At 41.1% G+C, this 27133-nt stretch overlaps 1 protein-coding gene across 1 annotated transcript; it reads right to left on the bottom strand.

The window, feature by feature from the left end:
• Positions 1-963: 963 nt before the first annotated feature.
• LOC139571005 (bcl-2-like protein 11) lies at positions 964-18677 on the bottom strand. Its single transcript, XM_071393444.1, has 4 exons — positions 18305-18677; positions 16160-16524; positions 14378-14511; positions 964-3907 (listed from the first exon to the last, which is right to left on the bottom strand). Exons 1-4 carry the CDS (start codon positions 18319-18321, stop codon positions 3779-3781), a joined length of 645 nt encoding a protein of 214 aa, XP_071249545.1. The 5' UTR covers positions 18322-18677; the 3' UTR covers positions 964-3778.
• Positions 18678-27133: the final 8456 nt, after the last annotated feature.

Here is a 27133-nt window from a genome sequence, read left to right as displayed (position 1 = left end):
TGAATCCAGCAAGTGAAGAACTGAATAAGAAATAAAATAGTATTGTATATAAGTGTGCTATGCACTTGTTTGATTTATCATAGGGCTGATATAGTTGGGTCTTTAGTGATCCTTCAGGTAGTAGTCCACCACTTTGGGTATTCCACTGAGTCAGTGGTGAAGAGTGTGGGATTCAGGGCTCAGTTTGGATCTCTACAAAGCTCAATTAGTCAGCTAGTCTGTTTTGGATAAAGACAATGGCTGTGTGTGTCTGCTGTTAGGCTGTGAAACTCAAGTTCATGTAAACTCTCACCAAGCAGCTGAACTTTAATAATACTTAGCTGAAATATATTGTGATGCTCGAATTCAGACATGCTCAAGTGTGTGTGTGTGATAGAGAGAAGGAGTTCAGATCGTTCTTGATTCATTTGACTCATCTTACAATTCTTACGCAAGTTTCAACCGAATGTTTACACCTCAGGCTGAATAAATACCTACCCACCGTACTGTCCTCCCAATAGTTTACCTTGCCACTAAGTGGATAAAAAGTTTTCTCTATACGGATACTGGAATTCACCCTGGACTGTGCACAGTCACATGGAGCTTAGTGTAGCAGCCACTGACTGGCTGAATATGGGATGTATAATTATCTCAGGCTGTTTGTGCCAAGCTAGGGAAGGTACCGTACTTTCCATGTCCTGCAGATGATCAGAGATAAGCGTGGCCACCACACAGAGGAAGAAAGTCCTCTTTTTACACAGATACACAAATGAATAGTCTTTTCTATTTTCACTTGAACCCAAATAGTCATTTTTTGAGAATGTATGACACTTACAAAAATGTAGACATGTTAATGAGAGTTTGCACTAAAGATATTTCGCCACACATTTTTCTTTGGTCAAACTTTCTATGAACTGCCTGTGATTAATGACTGCAATATGAGTGGTTCTAGTTATAGAACAATGACAGGGGCTTACTAACTTATCATTAAAAAGAATGTGGTTTAATCAACAATGAAAGAAGATTCCAGAAACACATTTTTAAAAAGATGAAAAAAGGCTTTATACAGGCACAGCATTATGCACAATTTAAATCACAACCTTAAAACATTTCAGTGCAAAAAAAAAAGAACTGAAAAAAATTGACATTTTGCTACAAATGTACTGGGTCCTGTGAGTCAGATAAATCAGTTTATGTCTGTCTGCGCTCAGTGCAAAAGGGTCCTGAACAGACAGAAATCTGGGACAGTAATCATAGTGCAAGAGGGACACACCTGCACTTCCTCCACCAAGATGACACTGGTTGAAATTTATGGCTCTTGCTAAGGACAACTTGGGAATGTTGCGGATCAAAATTAAGTTATTGTATGTGTCTGGGAAAAATGCTATTTCTATCTATGGTCTGGTCTCTACCCATTAAGAAGTATGGACAGTATGGACTATGCTGTCAGTCAATGGATTGATATCTAGAGTACATGGAACCATTGGCTGACTGTCTGAGAAGTTTCCATATCAGTTTCAGAAGGTGAAAATTCAGCTTTCAGTTGTTCTCTTGGAAAGCCTCTAGACTCGACTACACCCTTCTGAGATACACAACTTTGAAATTAGGTCTTTGGTTTCATTTGACAACACCAAAAAATAAAATAAAATTTTGGCACAAAGAAAAACATGACGGAATGATACGCTTCTCAATAAAAATTGGGTTTGCAGATAATTTCATCAACTAATACCTTACATTTCGTCTACATGGCGAATAAAAAATCTAAAAGGCAGATGTTTGGCAATTAAAACCTCTAATGAGCTGTAAGTGCTATGTTATTTTAAAGATAGGCTTTTATCTGCACATTTTATACCGTTAACATTTAATTCCATGGATAACATTTATTGAACTGTGGGTGTGAAATTAATTTTCAAATCAAATACTGGCAGACTGACAAATATGAGGCAATGGAATCAAAAGGGTGGCCACGGCAGTTGGACAGAACCACGCCTATACTGTACTATACAATAAGATCTAACCAGCAAAATTACAGTGTAATCAATCTTTGGCTCACACAAGAGGACACATAACATTTCAAACCAACCCATGGTGCACAATGTGGTAGCATGTAACATTCAAAGTAACCCTACTTCAATTTTTGTTTATCCTTAAAGGCCCAATGCATCTGTTTTTATCTCAATATCAAATCATTTCTGGGTAACAATTAAGCAAGTGCCTTACTGTAATAGTTTTCCATTAAAACTGTAAAAAATAAACAAAAATAGCTCTTTAGCAAAAAACTATTTCTCTGGCAATAATTTTGTTAGGACTGGCGGAGTGGTCTGAGTATGTAATCTGAAAACTAACTGTTATTGGCAAAGAGGTTTGGAACTCTTTGTTATTGGTATATATTAACTTATACTGCCTCAAATTCCTTCCAACTTTTAAAGTGATAGTTTCATCAAAACACAGGAAAAACAGGATTTTGACTGCACTGGGCCTTAAAAAAACATTCATACTACCACAGATTAGAAATACAACAATTTTTCAAGAATTTGAATATAGATCCTTCAAGGTTGTTGGGTGGTTTTTATCCCTGTCTATCGATCTAAGTTCTCAAGCACTGCAAGTCATCCCATCCATTAAAACCTGTATTGAACCCATTGGCTCTCTCTGCCTGTTCCTCTGGCTAATGTTAGCTCATGGCTCTCCATTGACAAAGCCCTGCTCCCCTGGTGCTCAGAGTTTGGTTCTCTTCCAGCAAAGCTTCTATGAGCATTTAATGACCTGGCAGCGCTGCACAGGACCTGGCCGGGCCAACATGAGTGTCAGCTGGGCTAAGAAAGCCATGACAACAGCCCGTCCGAGGTAAATGCTAAATGATAACAGCAATTATGTTTGACATCTGAAAAGGGGCAGGGTTAAACAAGTGAGACAACAGTAAAATAAGTTGTTTCAAGAACTTACATTATTTGCCCTAATTCATGTACTTTAATTTAATTAAATATTATTATTTTAGGCATTGTATTTGCTATCAATGTTTTTAGCTGTTGTTGTTCTTACAATTATTACTAACATCCTTGCTATTGTACTGAATATGTTTGGAAAGAAAATACATTTAAAAAATGGTGCTTACAAATAATTTTATATTTAATAATAAGATTTAAATGTCTGGGGTCAATGGAACCGGACATGGAACTGGCTGCATCAAATTAGAATTGCAGATGATGTTTGGATGAGGAAAGGAAACAGTGAGAAGCCATGAGAACCAGGAGGAACAGACACAGCGCAGACTCGACACATCTGACCATGGGTAAACTCACAAACAAATTAAATACATAGGTGAAAAATAAATAGCTGCAAGAAAAAGAAAACAGCTTAGTAAAAAAGCGAGAAACTGTACAAGGCACATGTAATCTCCACAACGCATTACCCACATGGCATTATCCCTGTGAGTGCTCTGCAACAGGACACTCCATCTTTGGTGGTTTGATTAGGCTCAGCTTTCCAAATCTGAGCAGGAAACATACAGTAGGTGCAAAATTCCAGTTGTTGTAGAATTCCCAAAGAAAGTATTCTCCAAAGCTGTACAAATTCCCTATTCCAACTTATCCTGGATCAGGGAATCTTGAGGCCATTCAAAGTTAAAAACCATCAAGACAAATTTGTATAGGTCCACATATGCAGGAGGATCCATTCTGAAAATGTAGCATTTTATATAATCACATATGTACAGGGTCTTTTGACAGAATTCTCCCAGGTGCTACAGTGCATGTCTGCTGGGTGCTGCAGGATTGGGATTGAGGCTTCTGTCTACCCATCATCTTCTCTGCAGGATGATCTGTAATAGTCGTCCAATCAGGAGCCCCATCCACAGAAGGAAAGCGGGCTCTTGGTGCATCTGCTGCAGGTTTGCCTGGGCAACTTGACCGTTTCTGCCAGCAAGGCGCTGTGGGGTACACAGCGAAAAGAGCCCTGTTACATACACATACTCCTGTATACATAACCACTAAACATATACACAAACATACAGGATAAAGCATTCAACATTATTGCCATAACACATGGCGTAAGAGTGCCATTCACCTGACAACCATAATGACCCGTGCTGTGTGTGGAACGCAGACAGCTGAGGTTTGCTGATAATACTGGCTATGGACATGGCTGAATTCAACTGTGGTCAGTGTGCCAGTCCTTTCATGAGGGGTAAATTCTCGTCATCACACACATGCAGCCCTACAAACACAGGAATCAGGCCAACACAACTCGTTCCTGACATCCTGGTCCACTTCAACCCAAACCCTTGGTCCCTCTCCAGGTGTTAGGACCAGTGGGTTCACTCCACACTCAGACAAGAGGCCCAGACAAATACATATAATGTTCTTACATGTGTTTGTGCTCCTGTGATACAGTACCATGATGTGTTTGTGCTCCTGTGATACAGTACCATGATGTGTTTGTGCTCCTGTGATACAGTACCATGATGTGTTTGTATACGAATGAGTTTGGTAATGATGTGTACACAGCATTGAATTATAGAAGCACAATTGAGCATTAAAGTCTGGAACCAACAGGACCCTGAACAGCTTCAACCCCCATGCCATAAAGCTGCTAATTAACCAAATAGCTACACGGACTATCTGCATTGACCCTTTTTGCACTAACTCTTTTGACTCATCACGTATGCTGCTGCCACTGCTTATTATCTATCCTGTTACCTAGTCACTTTACCCCTACCTATATGTACATATCTACCTCAATTAACTCGTACCCCTGCACATCGACTCGGTACTGTTACCTCATGTCTATAGCCAAGTTATCATTACTCATTGTGCATTTATTCCTCGTATTATAATCTTTCAATTATTTTTATATTTTTCTCTCTGCATTGTTGTGAAGGGCCCATAAGTAAGTATTTCACTGTTAGTCTACACCTGTTGTTTACCAAGCATGTGACAAATAAAATTTTATTTTATTTAAATGAGCAACCACGTTAACTGTATTTACCATCTCAATTGAGGGTTAATGTTCTGCTCTTCTGATCTTTGTGTCAACATTGCTATGTTGGTCAGAGGCCCTGCAAACAACCACACTAGTCCTACAGCCTTGGGCTGAAGAGAACCCTAACATACCAGGTTTACAACATATCTCTTAATGAGCACTACAATGCAGCAGCAGTGTCATAAAGGCCATTCTATTAGGGCAGCTACTTCAGCTCCAATGGAAAGGGCACTTCATGAACTAAACACAAATAGGGACATTTTCACTGTGAGGTGAATGGAGATTAGGGAAGAGATTGAGCCATTCTATTAGGTCTTCAGTGGTGCACTTGGACATGGCCAGGTCATGGTATCCTAATAATGAGGGATGGATGGACTACTTCTCTCACAGACAATTACCTCTGCAGACTTGGCATAGTGGAGGTGAAAACAGGTGGCTATCTTGGCCAGGCCGGCACTTTGGCCTGAGGCCACTAGTTTGGCAGGGCTTTTGCGATAAGCGCTGAGCATTTCCCCTGTGGCCCTTTGGCAGACGGGACGGAGGAAGCGTGATTCATTTTACAAGTATAAAATGAAGAGAAAAAAATTATACTTTTCCCTTAGTGCTTCGAGGTGAAAAAAACAACTGTTTCTTACAGGAACTGTGCTGAAGTATGACTTGGGCATCGCTCCATTAGTGAATCACTGCAGGTGTGTGGATTCAGAGCAGCTTGGCAGGTAACCATAACAGTGCAGACATTGTAAACCAGCCCTGTGCCTCAGGTATTCTGCTCTCAACAAAAGGATTTTAGGAACAAATGCAAGAGGACTATCATTGCTTGGTTTTACGCTAAATGAGTCGTGCCAAGAACCACAGAAACCTGGAGTGACTGTGAATAGTGTCTGAGGAAACAGGTGATGAGGAAGTAAACTTAAATTGAGGTGCATTAACTCCTCTGTGAGATAGACTTAGAGCAGGACTGGCAACCTTGTAAAACCCCATTCTCATTCAGGCCAAACATGATGAGTTCATTAGAGAATTGACAGATCGAAGGTTTGGCTAGATGTAAATTATGGTTCTGAAAGCCTTAACAATAACTTAAAACAAGCTGTTGAAAGGTTGTTTGATTAGAACATATCCTCATTCGAAGTTTAGGACCATTTAACAATGTGTGAAACAAATACTATATGTTCCTATGGTAAAGAGATTTTAATGGAATGAGATGGAAAGAGGAATGACTTATATACTTACTGTAAGCTCTACAAATGAAACACATGCTGCCATTCCAGGCAGTGGTTTCAACACAGTGTAAACACATAGACTTGTATCCTGAGATTTGGCCATTGAGGCTGAGGGTAAAACCTCTCTGGTGTGTATTATAGTATCATGACTACATGTTGCATTTTGTATGGCATTATATAGTACACACAGTATGTAATCACACGCCACTTCACACCCAGATGCATGCAACATGAGAGGGTGGCATAAGGCAAATCAACAGGTGAATGATCCCTTTAATAATATGTTATTAGCTGGGGGGGGGGGGGTACAGTAGAAAACATATTCCAATATTACTTTCAAAGACGTTCAGCTATTTCACACATAGCTGAAATGGAGTTAGTGTGTATTGTACTTGTTAGTTTCCTTAAAAACTGGGATCAATTTCTCTTTCCCTTTAAGAATATTGTGAATACCCAAATTCACGAAATACACACACTGAACGTTTTACACCCATAACCAGCAAATTGGTACAATGTTGCAAACAATGAACACTTAAACCATGTCTCAAGTATAATGGATCAGGGCGTGAGTATTCAGCTGTTTCTGTGCCCAAAATGTGTTGTGGCATGCCGGCATCACACACAGACTGACTAATCTCTCTCTGACAATTGATCTGGGGTGAGAGAACGCAGAGTACAGCGCCACATGCAAGCAAAACCAAGAAGCCATGACTTACAAGACCAGAAGAACACTGAAAAACTATTCGACCAAATTGGGAGAGCAGACAGAATTTGGAATAGACAACATAAAATTAAAGTGACTCGTTATTACGTTCGCAGATGTCTGCCTGCAATTGCTGCCTGAGGAAAAACAAAGTTGTCACTGAAACATTCAATGCTACTCAGCTTGTGCTTTTATTTGATCAAAACAAGGTATTACACAGCTGCTTAAAATAGTTTCCAAACAGACAAACTTCTCTCTCCCTCTTTCTACAAGAGAAAGACTGCTGGTCCTAAGCCAAAATAACCTTGCATCACATATAAGATGGGGTGTCACCACTTTCTAAGGAAAATGACTGAGTAACAAACCCCATTTAAAAACAGAATAGAGACTCAACAAAGAAGTCAGCTGCCATGTAAATGCTCAGATAATTTGGGTGGCAAACTGCAGACATTAGTTCTCTTAGAATACAACATGTTTCTGTGGCCAGACATCTGCTTTGCATTAGCAGGGTGCTTGTCCTTTTGTTTCACTCTACTATCTGCCATATCTACCACTGGAGAGACGTCTCACCAGACCTGGGCTCAAATAGTACTTGGATTTCTTTCAAATACTTTAGCTGCACTTTATTGAGCAGGCCTAGTGCAATGGAACCAATGGAATAGTCCCAAAAATGCAAACCCTGCACATCTAAATAAAGGTGAAATAAAAAATCTGTCAGTCTGGGAAGGTTCAGTTAAACGCTCAAAGTATCAGAGGAGTGCCCTGAATTAAAAGCCTCCTTTTTCAGTCCACAGGACAGAGCACCTTCACATGCAAAGTTAACTTCACAGCATTGCCACCACTAAACACACACACAAGCAACACAGAACCAGATGAACAGAGTATGGAGACACCCAAACCCACAACACACTCAAAGACTTAACAGCGGACCAACTCCACTTAGAAGTTCTTTCCAGTGCCTCTCACAAAGCATGACAACCGCTGGAGCCCTGGGTTCAAACTGACTCTGGGAGAAAGAGCAGGTCCGGAGAGCCAGGCCGGGGATGGACTGAGTGGGTCTCCATGGCGCTGGGTGAATGAGGCCTGTAAAGGCGGACCTGTGGATAATTAGAGACCACAGTGGACTCTCTGAGAGCCTTAACCACAGGGTAGGAATAATGAAGCGGAGCAGTCACGTAGCCCTGCCATGCTGCAACACAACCACTCACTCACTAACCATCTGCCCAGTCACTATAACCTGACCCTTCCTCCTCGGAGCTCTCTAACCCCAAAACTTGATCTTGATTGCGCACTCAGACAGCTAGAGTATTTTCCATAATGGCTATTAGGCAGAGAAGGAGGAGTGTGTGTGTGTGTGTGTGTGTGTGTGTGTGTGTGTGTGTGTGTGTGTGTGTGTGTGTGTGTGTGTGTGTGTGTGTGTGTGTGTGTGCGTGCGTGCGTGCGTGCGTGCGTGCGTGCGTGCGTGCGTGCGTGCGTGCGTGTAATGTAATAGGTCACTGGTCAGTTGGCGCCAACCCACTGTCTGGGTTGGCGACCCCCCTTGGGTTGTGCCGTGGTGGAGATCTTTGTGGGCTATACTCAGCCTTGTCTCAGGATGGTAAGTTGGTGGTTGAAGATATCCCTCTAGTGGTGTGGGGGCTGTGCTTTGGCAAAGTGGGTGGGGTTATATCCTGCCTGTTTGGCCCGGGGTATCATCGGATGGGGCCACAGTGTCTCCTGACCCCTCCTGTCTCAGCCTCCAGGATTTATGCTGCAGTAGTTTATGTGTCGGGGGGCTAGGGTCAGTCTGTTATATCTGGAGTATTTCTCCTGTCTTATCCGGTGTCCAGTGTAAATTTAAGTATGCTCTCTCTAATTCTCTCTTTCTCTCTCTCTCTCGGAGGACCTGAGCCCTAGGACCATGCCTCAGGACTACCTGGCATGATGACTCCTTGCTGTCCCCAGTCCACCTTTTCCGTGCTGCTGCTCCAGTTTCAACTGTTCTGCCTGCGGCTATGGAACCCTGACCTGTTCACCGGACGTGCTACCTGTCCCAGACCTGCTGTTTTCAACTCTCTAGAGACAGCAGGAGCGGTAGAGATACTCTCAATGATTGGCTACGAAAAGCCAACTGACATTTACTCCTGAGGTGCTGACATGTTGCACCCTCGACAACTACTGTGATTATTATTATTTGACCATGCTGGTCATTTATGAACATTTGAACATCTTGGCCATGTTCTGTTATAATCTCCACCCGGCACAGCCAGAAGAGGACTGGCCACCCCTCATAGCCTGGTTCCTCTCTAGGTTTCTTCCTAGGTTTTGGCCTTTCTAGGGAGTTTTTCCTAGCCACCGTGCTTCTACACCTACATTGCTTGCTGTTTGGGGTTTTAGGCTGGGTTTCTGTACAGCACTTTGATATATCAGCTGATGTAAGAAGGGCTATATAAATACATTTGATTTGGCCAGTTGCGTGGGTGGCCAGAGGCCATAGAGACAATCCGAAGTGAGGACTGGGAAGTCTGACAAATGACACAGATCTGCAGATCAGCGAACATACTGCGCAGGAGTTTTTTAAATTCACCTTAGGTGACACCTGAAAACACACAAACGCTTTGTTTACAAGGAAATAACTCACTAGCCAGGAGATACTACCTCTGATCCAGATACAAGCATTATGACAGTTAATGGCAGTTGAAAACATATACATAAAGCCAGATGAAACACCTGAATTTGTCAGTAACACACAATGTAACAACCTGTATATAGAGTGCCTTCGGAAAATATTCAGACCCCTTGACTTTTCCATATTTTGTACGTTACAGCCGTATTCCAAAATGGATTAAATAAATAAAAATCCTCAGCAATCTACACACAATACCCCATAACAACAAAGTGAAAACAGGTTTTTAGAAAATAAACTGAAATACCTTATTTACATAAGTATTCAGACCCTAAATTGAGGTCAGGTGCATCCTGTTTCCATTGATCATCCTTGATATGTCTCTACAACTTGATTGGAGCCCACCTGTGGTAAATTCAATTGATTGGACATGATTTGGAAAGGCACAAACCCATCTATATAAGGTCCCACAGTTGACAGTGCATGTTAGAGCAAAAAACCAAGCCATGAGGTCGAAGGAATTGTCCGTAGAGCTCCGTGACAGGATTGTGTCAAGGCACAGATCTGGGGAAGGGTACCAAAAAGATTCTGCAGCATTGAAGGTCACCAAGAACACAGTGGCCTCCATCAATCTTAAATTGAAGAAGTTTGGAACCACAAAGACTCTTCCTAGAGCTGGCCACCCGGCCAAACTGAGCAATCAGGGGAGAAGGGCCTTGGTCAGGGAGGTGGCCAGGAACTCAATGGTCACTCTGACAGAGCTCTAGAGTTCCTCTATGGAGATGGGAGAACCTTCCAGAAGGACAACCATCTCTGCAGCACTCCACCAATCAGGCCTTTATGGTCGAGTGGCCAAAAGGCACCTAAAAGACTCTCCGACCATGGGAAACAAGATTCTCCGGTCTGGGGAAACCAAGATTGAACTCTTGGCATGAATGCCAAGCGTCACGTCAGGAGGAAACCTGGCACCACCATTCCTACGGTGAAAAATGGGGGTGGCAGCATCATGCTGTGGGGATGTTTTTCAGAGGCAGGTACTGGGAGACTTGTCAGGATTGAGGCAAAGATGAATGGAGCAAAGTACAGAGAGATCGTTATGACAACCTACTCCAGAGCACTCAGTACCTCAGACTGGGGCGAAGGTTCACCTTCCAACAGGACAACGACCCTAAGCACACAGCCAAGGCAATGCAGGAGTGGCTTCAGGACAAGTCTTTGAATGTCCTTGAGTGGCCCAGCCAGAGCCCAGACCTGAACCCAATCGAAGATCTCTGAAGACCTGAAAATAGTTGTGCAGCAACGCTCCCCATCCAACCTGACAGAGCTTGAGAGGATCTGCAGAGAACAATGGGAGAAAACTCCCCAAATAAAGGTGTGCCAAGCTTGTCGAGTCATAGCCAAGAAGACTCGAGGCTGAAATCACTGCCAAAGCTGCTTCAAACAAGTACTGAGTAAAGGGTCTGAATACTTATGTAAATGTAATGTTTAAGATTTTTCATAAATTTGCTACAATTTCTAAAAACCTGTTTTTGCTTTGTCATTATGGGGTATTGTGTGTAGATTGATTCAATAGTTTTTTCCCTCATCAATTTTAGAATAAGGCTGTAACCTAACAAAATGTGGAAAAAGTCAAGGTCTGAATACTTTGCGAAGGCAGTGCAGTTATTTAATATACATTTGAGACAGATAGGAGACATACAGTATGTGACCTGTTTCAGGAAACTAGGCCTATGCCGCGGGTCACTACTTCACAGGAGAGCTATTTGAACGTACAAAAAATGTATTTAATCAAAATGCGTTTTTTGGCAGAAATACCTTCTCGAGCATGTGAACTTTCAAGTGTCTTAATATCAAACTTGTATGCCATCTGTAAATATGTATAAAATTGTTAAATTATGAGCTTAGTTGGTTTAGCCACAGAAAAAGTCAGCAACTTTCCCGCTAGCCATGATTGGCTGAGATAATGAGTGGGCTGGACATGCCTAGAGATGAATTTGGATTGGTCTGCCATATAGCAAGCTTCTGTCTATTTGAGCTGGTCAGTATGTGTAGGTAATCCTGTCTAACGCTGCTTTAAAAAAAAAATATTGCGTAGTAAAACTGCATTAGCAGAATTCGAGTATGATAGCTAAGGTGATGGAGAAAACACCTGTCTCCGGATTACATCTTCAAACTAAGTGCAACCATGGCATCCGTGACATCTATGATGTCTACGGGTAAGATAGTCTAGCTAGCTACATTTTCAGATATAACATACTTCTAATTTTGACATAAAAAAAATTCATTTCAAGTTAAAGTGTACTGTTAGCTAACAATGAACCTGGTTGGTTAGCTACCTGCAGATTCATGCAGGTTAGTAACGTCATGAGTTGGGATTATGGTTTATTGTTTAGCAAGCTAGCTAGCTACATGTCTTAACAAAATACTCCACTATGCAAGTATACATTTCAATAGAATGTCATTGCAAGAACTGTTGATAGATGCAACGTTATCTGGTAAATTCGCTCTGGCTATCTACTCCGATTTCAGACCACAGTTAAGATAGTCTAGCGGGCCACATTTTCAGATATTACACATTTCTAATTTTGACATAGTGTTTTCATTTCAAGTTAAAGTGTACTGTTAGCTAGCTAGCTAACATTACGTGTATGATCTTATTATTCATACCTCAGAATATTTTTGGGGGCTAGTTATAACCTAATGTTAGCTAGCTAACATTGAACCTGGTTGGTTAGTTACCTGCAGATTCATGCAGGGTAGTAACGTCATGAGTTGGGATTATGGTTCATTGTATAGTTAGCTAGCTAGCTACATGTCTTAACAAAAGACTCCACTATGCAAGTAACCATTTCGAATGCGTTCATAAATTCAGTCTGGCCATCTACACTCTTGTCTGAGTGTGCCAGAGCGCAGAATAACTGATGAATTACCAAACGCTCAAAACCCATTGAATATTGCCGGTGTCAGTAAACATCTGCAAAAAAGCGTAATTAAATCGTTGCCAGCAGCACAGTTACAGTCACCAACGCTCTGGATAACATGAAAACAGCCTAACCAGCTCTGCTAGGGCGAGTACAATGGTCAGAGTTTGGGTGGGGGCTAAAGCTTAAGAGGGTGTGAACGATGTTGAATGGGTGTAGAAAAAGAAGAGATCTCCAGTAGATAACAAAATATTCTAACACCATTTTCTCTAAAGTGAGGTTTCAAGTTCATCAACTTTCAAAGCAGAATTACTTTCCCATTGTACCTCAAATGCAGTGTATGAAATACAATTTTGTAGCTCTGTGTCTCTGCTTTTATCCAATGTAAAGAACACAATTTCAAATTTTGCTACATAAGACCGAATCAAGGCGGTCGGTCACATATGAGACAGCTCTAGATTCTAGACAGAGACAGTCTTGCAGAATTCCTCACTCTGATGTCAACCAAACACCTGAGACCAAAACACGGAACATAGAACACAACATGTTCTGCTTTTTATTGGGCTCATTGTTCTCAAAATACATACACCTCCCTCTAGCCAATACAGTACCACACACACACAAACAAGCCCTGTTCTGTTCTACAATGTGTGTTAAGTCTGAATCACAGCCTCATTTGTTGAAAGGTGTATAAATATTTATTTCTCCTCAGACATTGAGGCCATTAGTAACACAACATTTACCTCACGGCAATTCCTCACACACTCATTTGAAAGAAAAGTATGTGTCTCCAGTGAATCTTTTTGGTTATACAGACAAACTGTCCGCCTTTATGGGTACCAGGCAGTGACTCTTGGGGATGGTGATGAAGAAAACACATCATAACATTCTTCAGATGCAAGATACACAATGTCCACGACAAGAAAATCCCGGTGTTATGAGCTGGCAAGAAAAACGTATTTAATTTCAGCCAATTCAAGTCTGCTCAGATGGAGAGTGACAAGAAAGGAACATGGGAGAAAACTCTCCATAGAGTGTAAACAAAATATTTTCTCCAAAAATGAACACAACAAGCCTTGAGTATTAGTGTTCAAGTGTAAGAGTTACAAAATGAACCAGGAAAATGATAACCCGGGGTAAGATGAATCACCAACTCACAGATATTGTTTAAGGTACAAAAACATGACATTATACTGTAGATGAACAGCTGGCTGATTAATCGCCATGCCCACATACAAGCTACTGTACAATGTTGCAATAGCAGGTGCACAGATTTCCCTTTATCTTGCCTTCTGCACTATGCACCACAATTTCAATGTGGCTATTGGATCTGTCCTGTATCTATTATAAATAATGTTATAAAACCAGAGAGCCCTCGGTACATAAGAAATTACAGCACAGAACGCGTCTATGCTAGGTCAAGGTCACAAAGAAAGTATGGAAGCGTGAAATAATTTAGAATGGCACATGTTGAGCTGAGCACCTTATCAGCTCCATTTGATACAGTGCCGTCCTTGATATGGTTTGTAAATAAGGTGATGCAACCTCCAGAAATGTGCTGTGCAAGTAGCAAGAGAAGAAAAAAAACGTATGGCAGCACAGGCATGTTGTTCACCAGTGCTGCCATGATTTTGGCAGCAGCTCTGAGAGAACACTTAAATTATTGACACTATCTAATGGGAAGATTAACTTTCCCCTGCCCTGCAGTGACACCTGTGATTATCAAGACCCTGATATAATAATTGTTGCAGTGCCTATGTAGCATATTTGTACCCCCTGGATATTGAAGCTACCCATTCCCTGAAGAGAGTCCTTTAATTAAATGCTAACACCCCCAAAATGATGCATCTTCTGGATATAAGGGGCATTATCATCCTCATCATCACTTATATGTGGCTCCTCCAACCCTGTATGTGTATATACAGTAGTAGGTTACAAGACTCAGTGCTGGTGTGGTGTACCTACTCACCCCATGTATGAAGAGGTCGTTAAATTCATCTCCAATGCGCTGAAGCTCCTGACCGATCAGTGTCTCTGGCCACATGTCCCCTGCAGTTGGCGGTGGCCGTGGTCTATAGGGGTGGAGGGGGTTGGGCCACGCGTCTGGTGGACAAAGAGCAAATGGCTGTCAGAACTCATTAGAACACAATCTAGTAACAAAGACCAAGCTACAGCATTACTAAGAAAAGGCCAGTATGACACTTTGCAGACATGCCAAGTGGTTCCTATAGTGTGGTTAAGTTGTCAATATGAATGTGTTCTGATCTCTTTCTATGACTCACAGGTGTCATGAAACATATGTGTAATATTTCTCATATCCCTCACGGGCCCTGTAATATCAGTGGAACCATATGTTAATGTGGAAACACTTTACTGCAAGTGGCCTGGTATAATGTTGTTAAATCACTGTCATAAAAGAGACATAACAATAACACAGCACAGTGACAATTCATGACATGCATCATGCATCACCACAACATTTCCCAAGATAAGTGTAGGACTGGTATTATGAAATGTGGCATTCTGTTATATTATGACAACCTTATGACTGAGTTATAAAGGATATTTGTTAAGAATCCTCAAGTAAAGTTGTCAAAATCAAAATGCCATTTAAGTCACCAAAGGCATTATGCCCTGAGAAGATATAAAACCACAGCTGTGGTGTTCTACATGTGCGCTAGGATCACTCATATCTGATAGTCAGAAAATAATTCTTCCACAGCATCTGTCTCCCTCAGGCAAGAACAGACATACGGTAGAACTAAAACTGGAGAACATTTGTTATTCTCCACAAACATACTATTCAGACTTTATCTAAAAAAAAATTGATTTGAGTTGGAGCCAGTTCACTGACTTCCCAAGATCAGAGATAGAACAGTTGTTGTTCTCTACCCCATTAAGAGTAGCCTCTGGGATTAGAGATGTGGTGAAACACTACAGATAGAGATTTATCTGTCCTTATATCAGCCGGCTCCTAAGGAGAATGAACAGAGATGAATCCCTGTCTGCTGTTGACAAAAGACACAGAGGTCTATTTTGACTGGCCTATACTCAAACTCGCTACATGTTGCCTTTGCAACACTGAGCGCAAATAAAAGGACACAAGTGAATCAGGCTGCTCAATCACATCTATTATGCACTGTGCCTGTTTGTCCCTGTGTATTTCCTTTAGCTTGTCTTCTATGGCCACTAGCTTTGTCAGGGAATGTTATTGAGGTTGAGTGTAAATCTGTGTGCACGCACAGGTGCCTTTAACACACATATGCACGCGCATGTTTTGCTATGACGTGTGCACACACACACCCTGTCTGAGCCCAGGTGGATCCTTGGTGGTTTATGACACAACTCAGTAAACAGAGGGCAGATACTGTTCTTTAGAAACTTCCTGCTGAGGTTGAATTCAACTGTTGGCTCATGGTCACGTAATTATGTTGGCTGGACAGATGCAGATATGGTAAAGACTACGATACTGAAGTAAATATAACAATAGACATTACAAACCGCCCAAGGAACAATAGCATGCAATAAACCAAGACCTTAATATGTTGGAATAGACAGAGAATGTCGTCAACTGGTGTGGGTTAAGAGTTCAAAACAAAGTGCACCTTCCGATTGACACAGGGGCGTGGCACATATCATCATTTGCGCGTCAAGGATTTATCATATACGCCATGCCATGCAGCTGCCCAGCGCGGGCTGGATAGTGAGTAACAACATTTATTTGTGCGACACAAGCAAGGGTGTGCCTTACCATAATCTCGATTGGTCTCCTGTGCTTGAGACATGCGCTGCAGTGCGTGAGTCATGACTTGGCTAGATGGGCTCGGAGTCTGTGTCGACTTATCTTTCAATAGCGGGGAGCTTGGAATAGAATCGCTGTCGAACGAAAAATATCCACTGGATGACCTGGACAGTGTTCTGAACAACGGCGACCTCGACTGGTAACCAAGCAGACTATTCGGCATCATTATTCCTCCCCGTGACTGCTGCTCCCCTTCGCTGAACTGGGGGTTGTCAGTCGGTTCGGCACCGGAGGCTGCTCCGCCACCGGGATTCAATTCTCCGTATTTCCCTCTCTCAATTAGGATGGTCGAGCCATTGGACTGATTTTGTTGTCTGTAGGATAGATCAAGTATCAGAGTTAGGCTATTTTTATTATTTTGTCGGTGCAATGTCATTATTTGTTGGAGATTTGCTATTGTGGACTCAAAGTCTAAACAGTCATACTTTATAGAATGTGTAGGCTAATAAAACAGAGCGCGCATGACTAAATATCCCGCCCGGTCGAGTCAAGTTGTTGACTCCGCTGTTACTTCTTCCTCTGCACATAGGCCTATATCCATTATTTGTTTGGACATAAGTGCTGATTCCAGCATTTTTAGCAGGGGGAAACAGTTGGCATGAAGTTACGAGCCGTAGTAACTGCGTCACAACCCCATCTCCAAGCCAAGTTAACTTCTTCTATCTGAAATGAAAGTTGTGAATATCATATTGTGCATCCCCAAGACAAATGTAGTTATATTCATGTTTTCGAAATTAATCTGATCGTTACTTGGGAAAATGTATTGCATACTCGAATTGGTTCCAAATTACGCATGGAGGATCTCTTGCGCATGAAGGATCTTTCTCTATTAGGCCTATAGTCTACCTGTCGGCTTTATAATACTTCATAATACTTTCAGTAGCCTATTATATCATAAATACTTACTCATATCAAAAAATTCAGAGTTAAATCGAGAGCCATATTTAAGAGACAACGAAAACGCAGTCAAACCGACGAACAATAGAGTCACGCAGTTTGTTGCTTTAGTGTCGGCAGACTCCGCACACATTCTACCAACATGTGTTGAAAGCAGACCTGATTGGATTAATGCCTCTGTGACTGACGGGCGAAAAAACTGCATTCAAAATCATAGGCTAGCGGCCAACTGGTCCATTATCGCCACCCACAGGTTGCAGTAGTAGCCTATCTCTTTTTACTTTGTCTTGAAATTGGAAACACAATTCGGCCCCTCGCCTTCACTGAATCACCCGAGAACAGGAGCCCCATTGTCGTGCAACTTCAACAGGTAGCACATTAACTGCTGGATAGACTGAGAAGAGCGAAGATAGGTTAATGTGGAAAACAAAAGGAAACAAAACAATCAAGTGCCTGCTTTTCTCTCATTCCTATCCCCCAAAAACTGCCCTATAGGCATATTATAGACAACATCGCATTGGAACCAACAGGGCTACATACACAACATAGACTAAATCCAGGCAGTCGTGGGAAAAAAACGCCTATATGTATATATATATATGGTATTTTTATTATATTCAATACCAATCCCACTAGGCACAGACTTCAATTCAACGTATATTCCACGTTGGTTCACTGTCATGTCATTGAAATGATGTGGAAATAACGTTGTTCCAACCAGTGTGTGCCCAGTGAGAATGCGTAGGCTAGTGTTTCAAGCTTTTCTATGATGGAAATAATGGGCTACTAAAGATAATCAGGAACGACGGACATCTGTTAAAACATAATTCTCCCACGCTAAACCGTTGTGCAGACACCGGAGGGACTTAATCAAAACAAGAATTTTCTCCAATTAATGTTACATCGCGCGCGTCTAGGCGTGAGCCGTGAGCTGAATACAACACTTTTGTTTCATTACGTAAACACATGAATAGCCTATTTGATATGGTAGCCTACAAAATAAATCCATTTAGACCAGACAGCATAATGATCTAAAAACGAGTAATTAGGCCTATGGGGCTATGTTGGGTAGTGAAGTCCAAAGTTGGGAGAGCGGCGGTGCGATTTTCTGTTATATTGTTTATTCTTAGTCTTCTGAAATTATAGCTATCAAAAACATCACAGCATGCTATTTCCTTATGTTTATTTTGCACTCACCTGGACGAATAGGACATGTCCTAGACCGCTTCAGTAGCGCGACATAACAGTTGTTAATAACGGTAAAATATCTGAATATCCGCTTTTGAACTTCTTACATACGCGTAAAACGCAAAAGTTTAGAGCCCAATGCCTTTTTAATCAGAAAACTACGATGTCAACATCGAAAGAATAGTGGTTCCGCCTTGTAAAAACAGATCCCCTACAAAATATACGTTGCTTGAAGGAGGGGAAAAGCTTTCGACTCTTTTGTCTCCGGTGTGGATATCTCAGCTCAGCTGAGAATACTTCCTTGCTGTAGCAGTTCACTCGCGATTGATATAAAAAGTTGAAGCGTCTGGTCTGACTCGAGAGTGGGATGACGCCTGTATGCCATCCTCCGCCTCTGACCCGCCTACTCTTTCACTGGGTGGGATCTAAGCCTCGTTTCAAAGCATCCCTTCAAGTGTCCAGATAAACCTCTCTCTCCCCCCTCTCTCTTTAGGCGAACCGTTTACAATACTGACATCAGCCTACCAAATTCAGAGGGGCAACTTCAGCTATCCAATACCTAGCAACATTTCAGTTGTGTCAGAGAAATTATGAGGAGGATATTTTTCTATTAAAATAACAACCTCCAGTAGCTGATAATACATTTCAGTTAAACATTGTTTTATAGATTATCTAATTTAAGAAGAATTGGCTTTTTCTAGAGTAATTTAGTACACATATTTGAGCCCCTAAAATAGTTATTGCATTGGTTCACCACGCTTTTGCCCACACATTCTCAGTTAGAAGAAAGGCTATATCAAAAGACAGTGTTAAAAAGTCAGCTGCACCTTCTCACAATCATCCATGTGTTGATCATTTGCACAATATAACACTATTATATAAATGGTTCACAACCAATTAAAACACAGCATGGCATTTATCTTTGTGAATAATGTATGCGCAGACAACTTTAACTTCTCCTTGGTTCAACTGTTGACTGCAAGTCTATCACACAATTATAAAGGGAAAACATGAACAAAACAAGATACACTATACAGTACATTTATTAAGGGCATTGATAATTGATTGTCAGGTTATGACAAAGATACAGTACACAACGGATTTCACTGTCATGGAAAAGTTTAAGTTTCTATGCAAGATCAAACAATGTTTGTTTATTAAGAGTCGATCAACATTATAGGCCTACATGTAATGCAGACATCTGATCAGTGAATTGAGGGATATAAAGTACTACATTTCCCACATGTATTCTGTCACAAACCATTTTCTATGACTTTGCTCATATTAATAAAATATATTCTGAACATATCTTGTCTGTTTACAATTTTTGTATCTCGCTGAATCAAAAAGCTGCCATAATGGCCTATTCGGTCTTGATGAGAGAAAGTGGCTGGCAGAGAGATTCACAGTAAAAGTGTCCACCCCCACTGGGCAGAGACGTCAATTCAATGTCTATTCCACGTTGGTTCAACGTAATGTTAGTGAAATTACGTGTAAACCTCTTTGATTCAACCAGTGTGTGCCCAGTGGGTCTCTGTATATACTGGGGATTGTATTTGTTGGGTGATTGCACATAGCTCACTGGTCCACATTGTGAAGCTACCTCATGCTGTTAGCAGTGCAGTCCATGTGTCTACTGAGACATACGGCTTCCATACACCTATGGTCTGGTGCACTGTCTCAGGCCAAGGCTAGGTCTCAGCTCATGAGGGAAACTAGTAACAAATGTTACATTACATTAGTCTTAAGACTTGTTGTTAAAATGTAGTTCTGTTCCACTACTATCATGAATACATTTAATTTCAGAGCTTTTTTTGTACAAACAAAATTAGCATATTCATTAAGCAACACTGAGTGTAGACAACAACTGGGCCTGTAGTCTGCAAACCTGGTACAGATTAGGCAAAATACCATGGGCTCTGTTCTAATATCCACACTACGCGACTTAGAATGCATGCCCTATATGTTGCCTTATTCTTAGTGGTATGCTAGTATGGACATTGGAACATAGCTCATGGCTTTTCACTGAGAACTATGTGATGAGTCAAGCAGTGAGCTGGTGTGAGCTAATACTCTGAGATCGGCCCCAGCATACTGCACAGTGGGGCTCATAAAATGGAGGCTCTGATGGGGTACTCTGGTGGGGAATAGAAGGCCCACTCTGCCCGAGGGTTGGCCACCCCAGCAGTGGGGACCTAGATGCAATGGGGACCTGGGGCTTCCGAGTGGCGTAGCGGCGGTCTAAGGCACTGCATCTCAGTGCTAGAGGCGTCACTACAGACACTCTGGTTCGAATCCAGGCTGTATCACAACTGGCTGTGATTGGGAGTCCCATAGGGTGGCGCACAATTGGCCCAGCTTTGTCTGAGTTTGGTTGGTGTAGGCCGTCATTGTAAATAAGAGTTTGTTCTTAACTGACTTGCCAAGTTAAATGAAGGTTAAATAAAAAATGTATTAAAAAAAGATGCAGCAGGAGGGAACATTGAAGTCAGACACAATTTTCAGGGCCTCATAACCTTCACTGATCTACACAGCTGCAACAGCTGGAGGACAAACACAACAGGAGTCAGAGACATAACGTTTGCATAAATCAATGAAATCAATGAATGAGAATGTGAGAAAATGGTAATGGAGAGACTGGTATGAATAGCCTTGTAAGTGAGTCAATGGCTGATTTTTTTGATTTTTTATAACGGAGGTTATGTCTTGAAATGTTTAACATTGTAGGACAGGGTATAGAAAAAGATAGCATTAATCTGATCTGATTTGTGATGACCTTCAAGTCAAAGTTCTGTACAATCTTCTAATTTTCACAACAGTCCCCAGCAAGAGAATGATTCAGCATCTTGAGTAAACAGCATTGGCCATCATGAATAGGCGGTACATTCAGATACAGACAACTCTGGGCAGACAGATGGCAGGTGTTTTATTGCACTGAGGATCTACAGTAAGTGTTCCAGGAGCAGCAGACAAAGTCCAGACTGACTTAAGGAGCCACAGTGGCAAGAAAAAGTATGTGAACCCTTTGGAATTACCTAGATTTCTGAATAAATTGGTCATAAAATTTGATCTGATCTTCATCCAAGTCACAACAATAGACAAACACAGTGTGCTTAAACTAATAACACAGAAATTATTGTATTTTTCTTGTCTATATTGAATACATAATTTAAAAATTCACAGTGTAGGTTGGAAAAAGTATGTGAACCCCTAGGCTAATGACTTCTCCAAAAGCTAATTGGAGTCAGGAGTCAGCTAACCTGGAGTCCAATCAATGAGACGAGATTGGAGATGTTGGTTAGAGCTACCTTGCCCTATAAAAAACACTCACAAAATTTGGGCTTGCTATTCACAAGAAGCATTGCCTGATGTGAACCATGCCTCGAACAAAAGAGATCTCAGAAGACATAAGATTAAGAATTGTTGACTTGCATAAAGCTGGAAAGGGTTACAAAAGTATCTCTAAAAGCCTTGATGTTCATCAGTCCACGGTAAGACAAATTGTCTATAACTTGAGAAAGTTCAGCACTGTTGCTACTTTCCCTAGGAGTGGCCATCCTGCAAAGATGACTGCAAGAGCACAGTACAGCACACCAATATCAAAACTTCATCCCAACTGTAAAGTATGGTGGAGGGAGCATCATGGTTTGGAGCTGCTTTGCTGCCTCAGGGCCTGGACACCTTGCTATCATTGACGGAAAAATGAATTCCCAAGTTTATCAAGACATTTTGCAGGAGAATGTTAGGCTATCTGTCCGCCAATTGAAGTTCAACAGAAGTTGGGTGACGCAACAGGACAACGACCCAAAACGCAGAAGTAAATCAACAACAGAATGGCTTCAACAGAAGAAAATACGCCTTCTGGAGTGGCCCAGCCAGAGTCCTTACCTCAACCCAATTGAGATGCTGTGGCATGACCTCAAGAGAGCAGTTCACACCAGACATCGTAAGAATACTGCTGAACTGAAACGGTTTTGTAAAGAGTAATGGTCCAAATTTCCTCCTGACCGTTGTGCAGGTCTGATCCGCAACTACAGAAAACGTTTAGTTGAGGTTATTGTTGCCAAAGTAGGGTCAACCAGTTATTGAATCCAGTGGTTCACTGTGAATGTTTACACGGTGCGTTCAATAAAGACATAACTTAATTGTTTGTGTGTTATTAGTTCAAGCAGACTGTTTGTCTATTGTTGTGACCTAGATGAAGATCAGATCAAATTTTATAACCAATTTATGCAGAAATCCATCTATTTCCAAAGGGTTCACATACTTTTTCTTGCCACTGTATATACCAGAGCCCATTATCCAGTGGTGTAAAGTACTTAAGTAATGTTTTTGGGTATCTTTACTGTACTATGTATATTTTTTACTACTTTTACGTCACTACATTCCTAAAGAAAATAATGTACTTTTTACTCCATACATTTTCCCTGACACCTAAAAGTACTCGTTATATTTTGAATGCTTAGCAGGACTGGAAAATGGTCCAATTCGAACACTTCTCAAGAGAACATCCCTGGTCATCCATACTGCCTCTGATATGGCAGACTCACTAAATACAAATGCTTCTTTAGTAAATTATGTCTGAGTGTTGGAGTGTGCACCTAGCTATCCGTAAATAAAACAAGAAAATTGTGCTGCCTGGTTTGCTTATTTTAAGAAATTTTAAATGATTTGTACTTTTACTTTTGACACTTAAGTATATTTTATCAACTATATTTACTTCTGATACTGAAGTATATTTAAAACCAAATACTTTTAGACTTTTACTCAAGTATTTTACTGGGTGACTTTTACATTTTCTCATTTTCTGTTCATGTATCTTAGCTTTCACTCAAGTATGAGATTTGAGTACATTTTCCACCACTGCCATTATCTTTACAGGGCTCAGACTGGAATCAGATTGAACTGCCTAAGAACGAAGTGTATTTGCAAGTTTGGGGGCTTTATGCAAGTTTGTAAAATATTACAATGGGACTTAATAGTGCCGACTGACTTAGTGTTCCTAACTTTAACTGCAATAACAATCGGTCTGACTTTCTTGCTTTGACACACAAAATCTCTTGTTCTAAGAAAATGCTGGAACCAACATCCAATCTGAGATATTGACTGTGCAACTAAACAGGAAGGTAACTACACAGCAACAGGCAAACCTAATTATAGCAATAAACATTGAGATGAGCTATTCTGACAAATTTCAGTTGACCCCAGGTCTCTCTGTCATAGGTGCAGGCAGCCTCCCTCATTAGACGACCAGTTCCCCATGGCTGTTGTGTGGACAGTCATATTAATCATAAACTCAGGAGGGCCTATGATGTAATTGTTCCCAGTCAGTAGGAGGGTAAACTTAACAGCCATGGTTTCCATGGGAGAAGAATTACCTGTGGATCATTCAGAAACTCATTAAAACTAATGGGGTGGAGAGGGTGAGTAATGGCAGCCAACCCCACAAATCACTGAGACAGTGTGAACAAATACATATTTCTTAAGACTAGAAAAATATGTTATTCCCTTATATGCTGTAATGAATTTATTGAATGTTTTTCAGCTAAATACTTAGTAAGAAATTCAGTTTATGAAGTGAGGCATTATCAAGCATAATTGTTTAAAAAAAGTCTTACACATTAGCTTATAATATGCCTGACTAAATGTATATCCTTAATTCTGAATTCATTAAGTTTATCTAGTAACATGTCATTGTTCATGCAGATCTCCAATTGTGTGGAGAATATTAATTTCATTAACTGAGATCTTTCCCTCAGATTCACAGCTTGTGTGGTGCTAAAACCCACTTTAATGCCACCTAGTGGCTCCTAACCAGAAAAGCAATAGCATGTCATTTGACTTCATAATGTCAGCTATGAGGCAATCTACTGTGCAATCAAAACACTAAAAGTATTTACCTGTCCAACTGGTATTTGTTCCAGTACATTTGTGCTTTTTTATTTCACCCCTGGACAAGGGGAAGTTTATAGAGACTGTGTGGATACTGCACTACAACTTGGATATAATTGAGTTCTTAAAAGTAACTCACTGATTGAAAGAACAAAATAGACCCGGCAGGTGATACAGTGTTCCATTCAAACAATCCTTCAGTGTTTTATTTGTGTAGCCCCATCTTATCTGAGGTCTATCAGGCACTAAATGATGCTTGGGCATGTTTGACCTGGTGTCTGCACCTTTTTAAAGAGCCCTCCGCCCCTATAAAGGTTCTCAGGGTGTCAACCTGTCACTTGTTTTAATCTAATCCCTCTTCACTCCCTCTCTCTCTGAAGCCTCATTCCCCCCTTTCCTCCCTACTTGTCAAAGATGAAAGGAGAGCAGCACCCAGACAGGTGAAAGGAAGAGGAGCGCCAGGTTTAAACAAACAGAGAGAGAAAGAGGAGCCAAAGGAAAGGTCACCGTCGCCACATCGACACAGCAGCAGACTGAGGGAGAAAGTCAGAGATAGAGGGATTGTTATCTGTAATAGACTATGTTCCAGTTAGTGAGCAGTGACTATAAGGTTAAGAATGTGTGTGTGTGTTTGGTTTTACTATCCTTGTGGGGACATTTCGTCAGTCCCCACAAGGAAAAATGCTATTTTACGCTTTGGGTTTAGGTTCAAGATTAGGGTTACAATTAGGGTTAGTATTATGGTTAGAATTAGGGGTTAGGTTTAGGAGTTAGGTTTAGGGGTTTAGGGTTAAAGTTAGGATTAGGTTAAGGGTTAGAGGTTAGGGGTTAAGGAAAATAGGATTTTGAATGGGAATCAATTGTTTGGTCCCCACAATGATAGTAAAACAAAGGTGTGTGTGTATGTGTCTGTGTACGTGAGTGGGTGTTTGGGGTTATTGACGACTAGCTATTGACAGCTATAGCAGTAGCTGGCAGAGCCCAGGTTCCCATGCAGTGAACCATATCACTCCCCACAGCCCAATATTGACCAGTGTAATAAGAGAGCTCTGTTCACATTGGCACTGTGACTCTGAAAGGCTGGACTCATGTTGAGAAAATGTCATCTATGTGTTCCAACTGTGCTTTGTCTCCTCAACAAACAACAGAAAAAAGTCCCCCATGTGCCCGCTATATTCCTCAGGGACACACGCCCAATCACACACAGCTTTTCTTAGTGAGCCTTAAGCAAGATCACATGGAGCCACCATGCTAACAAACTGTAAGCAGTATGTAATACAGTATGTAATGTATGTGTAATTAATTTGTGTAATTAAATAACTACAATCACACTAACTCGCAGTCAATTATTTCACAACAACAACAGACATCCATAGACCATCTTCCTTCATTAACGTTCATTAGACAGTCATTGTAAAGTAGAGGAAGAGGGGGCTAGATTAGAGATTGTTTTTTAAATGACCTGACCTGTGTCTGTTTATACAATCAATTATACAATCATGCAATCAATTTGACTTTGCTTTTACCAATTTAACTACATAATAACATAATGGTTCATAATACAGGTGAATGCATTATCAGTGTGTGCATGCATTGAGTTACTAAACTTGTTTTGGCTGATTTCATTGTGCTACAGATGAAAAATAAAAAGCAATTTGGGACTTATTTTATTGTACTACTGATCAACATTTGCATAGGGGAAGCAATCTCTTATTTTCTAAAAGTGTACGCTGTCTCATTTAGACCTAATGACGTCATCCACACACAGTGAGATCATTGAGTGAGAGAGACAGAAGAGGCGTGAGGCAAGGGAGATGAAGTGAATTAATCAAGTTCTTGTCAATGACTATGGTTTTTGGCGACAATCAGTTTTGAAATCAGCATATTTTGCGTTATAGTTTGCATATTATCACAAACAATGTACTAGGATAGTGAACTGATGTTAGCTTCAGCTGTAAGCTAGGACAGTTAGCCTACACAGCTGGATGCTAATGGTATTTTCTTGCATTGTAAAGTGTTCTAGCCTGGAAAATGGACAATGTTTTGCGAACAGTAATTAACATTTGCAACACTTCCACATGCCGTGTTGCATTAACTTCTGTGCAGCATGAGTGGAGAGCTAACATGATCCAGCCCAGACTCCCAGTGAGTGCAATGGTTCTTCTGACAGGCTAGAGCTAGCAATGAGTAAGTGGAGCAGGCACGGTGTGCTCGTACTATAAGGAGACGTAGACGGACTTAATCCTCTCTCAATCAGTAGATGACGTGAGACACATTTGACACAAGTACCGAAAGTAACAAAACATTTTGTACCAAACAGTTTTTAATGTTCTGGTACCAACGTTTCAGTATACTATACAATACTAAACTTACGTGACCAGTCACATTTTTTTCACTGGAACCCTATCGACCAATAAAAAATTGGTGTCACACTTCAAAGTCAAAGGGTCACAAATGCGAGTGTTTTGGTCGCTGTCTCGAACCCTGCTGTCACTTAAGCAGACTGTTACTATATGGTATCAAAAGAAAATACAAAGACCGTCAGGAACCGTCCCAATATTGAACTGACAAGAACAGCAACAGCAAGCAGCAGTGTGTGGGTGTGTGGGCACACATTAAGAGCAGGTGTGTGCATAGAGATCAATCTGGAGAGATGATCATCATGCACCCAAGACTAGCGTATAGGAGCCTGTCTCTGTCCAGGCTCACACAGTACAGTCAGGTGGGCAGGGTGATTTGCATGGCCTGTTTCATACTACTGCCTGTGTGGTGATAAGCAAAGACAGTCACTCTTATCTGCTCTGTTTTTTAGTGACTCTCACTCTACCTTCAGAGGAACTCACCTTTGAGAGATGAGGAGATGAGGCTTAGATATGCAGGAAATGGAAGGTACAGCAGATTGGCTCATTACATAAAACAATATTTAAATATAGCTTACCTGACATG

Source organism: Salvelinus alpinus, chromosome 3 (assembly GCF_045679555.1).
Source record: "Salvelinus alpinus chromosome 3, SLU_Salpinus.1, whole genome shotgun sequence".
In the NCBI taxonomy this organism is placed as follows: domain Eukaryota; kingdom Metazoa; phylum Chordata; class Actinopteri; order Salmoniformes; family Salmonidae; genus Salvelinus; species Salvelinus alpinus.
Note: the sequence above shows the minus strand (reverse complement) of the source record. Positions and strands in the feature narration are given on the sequence as shown.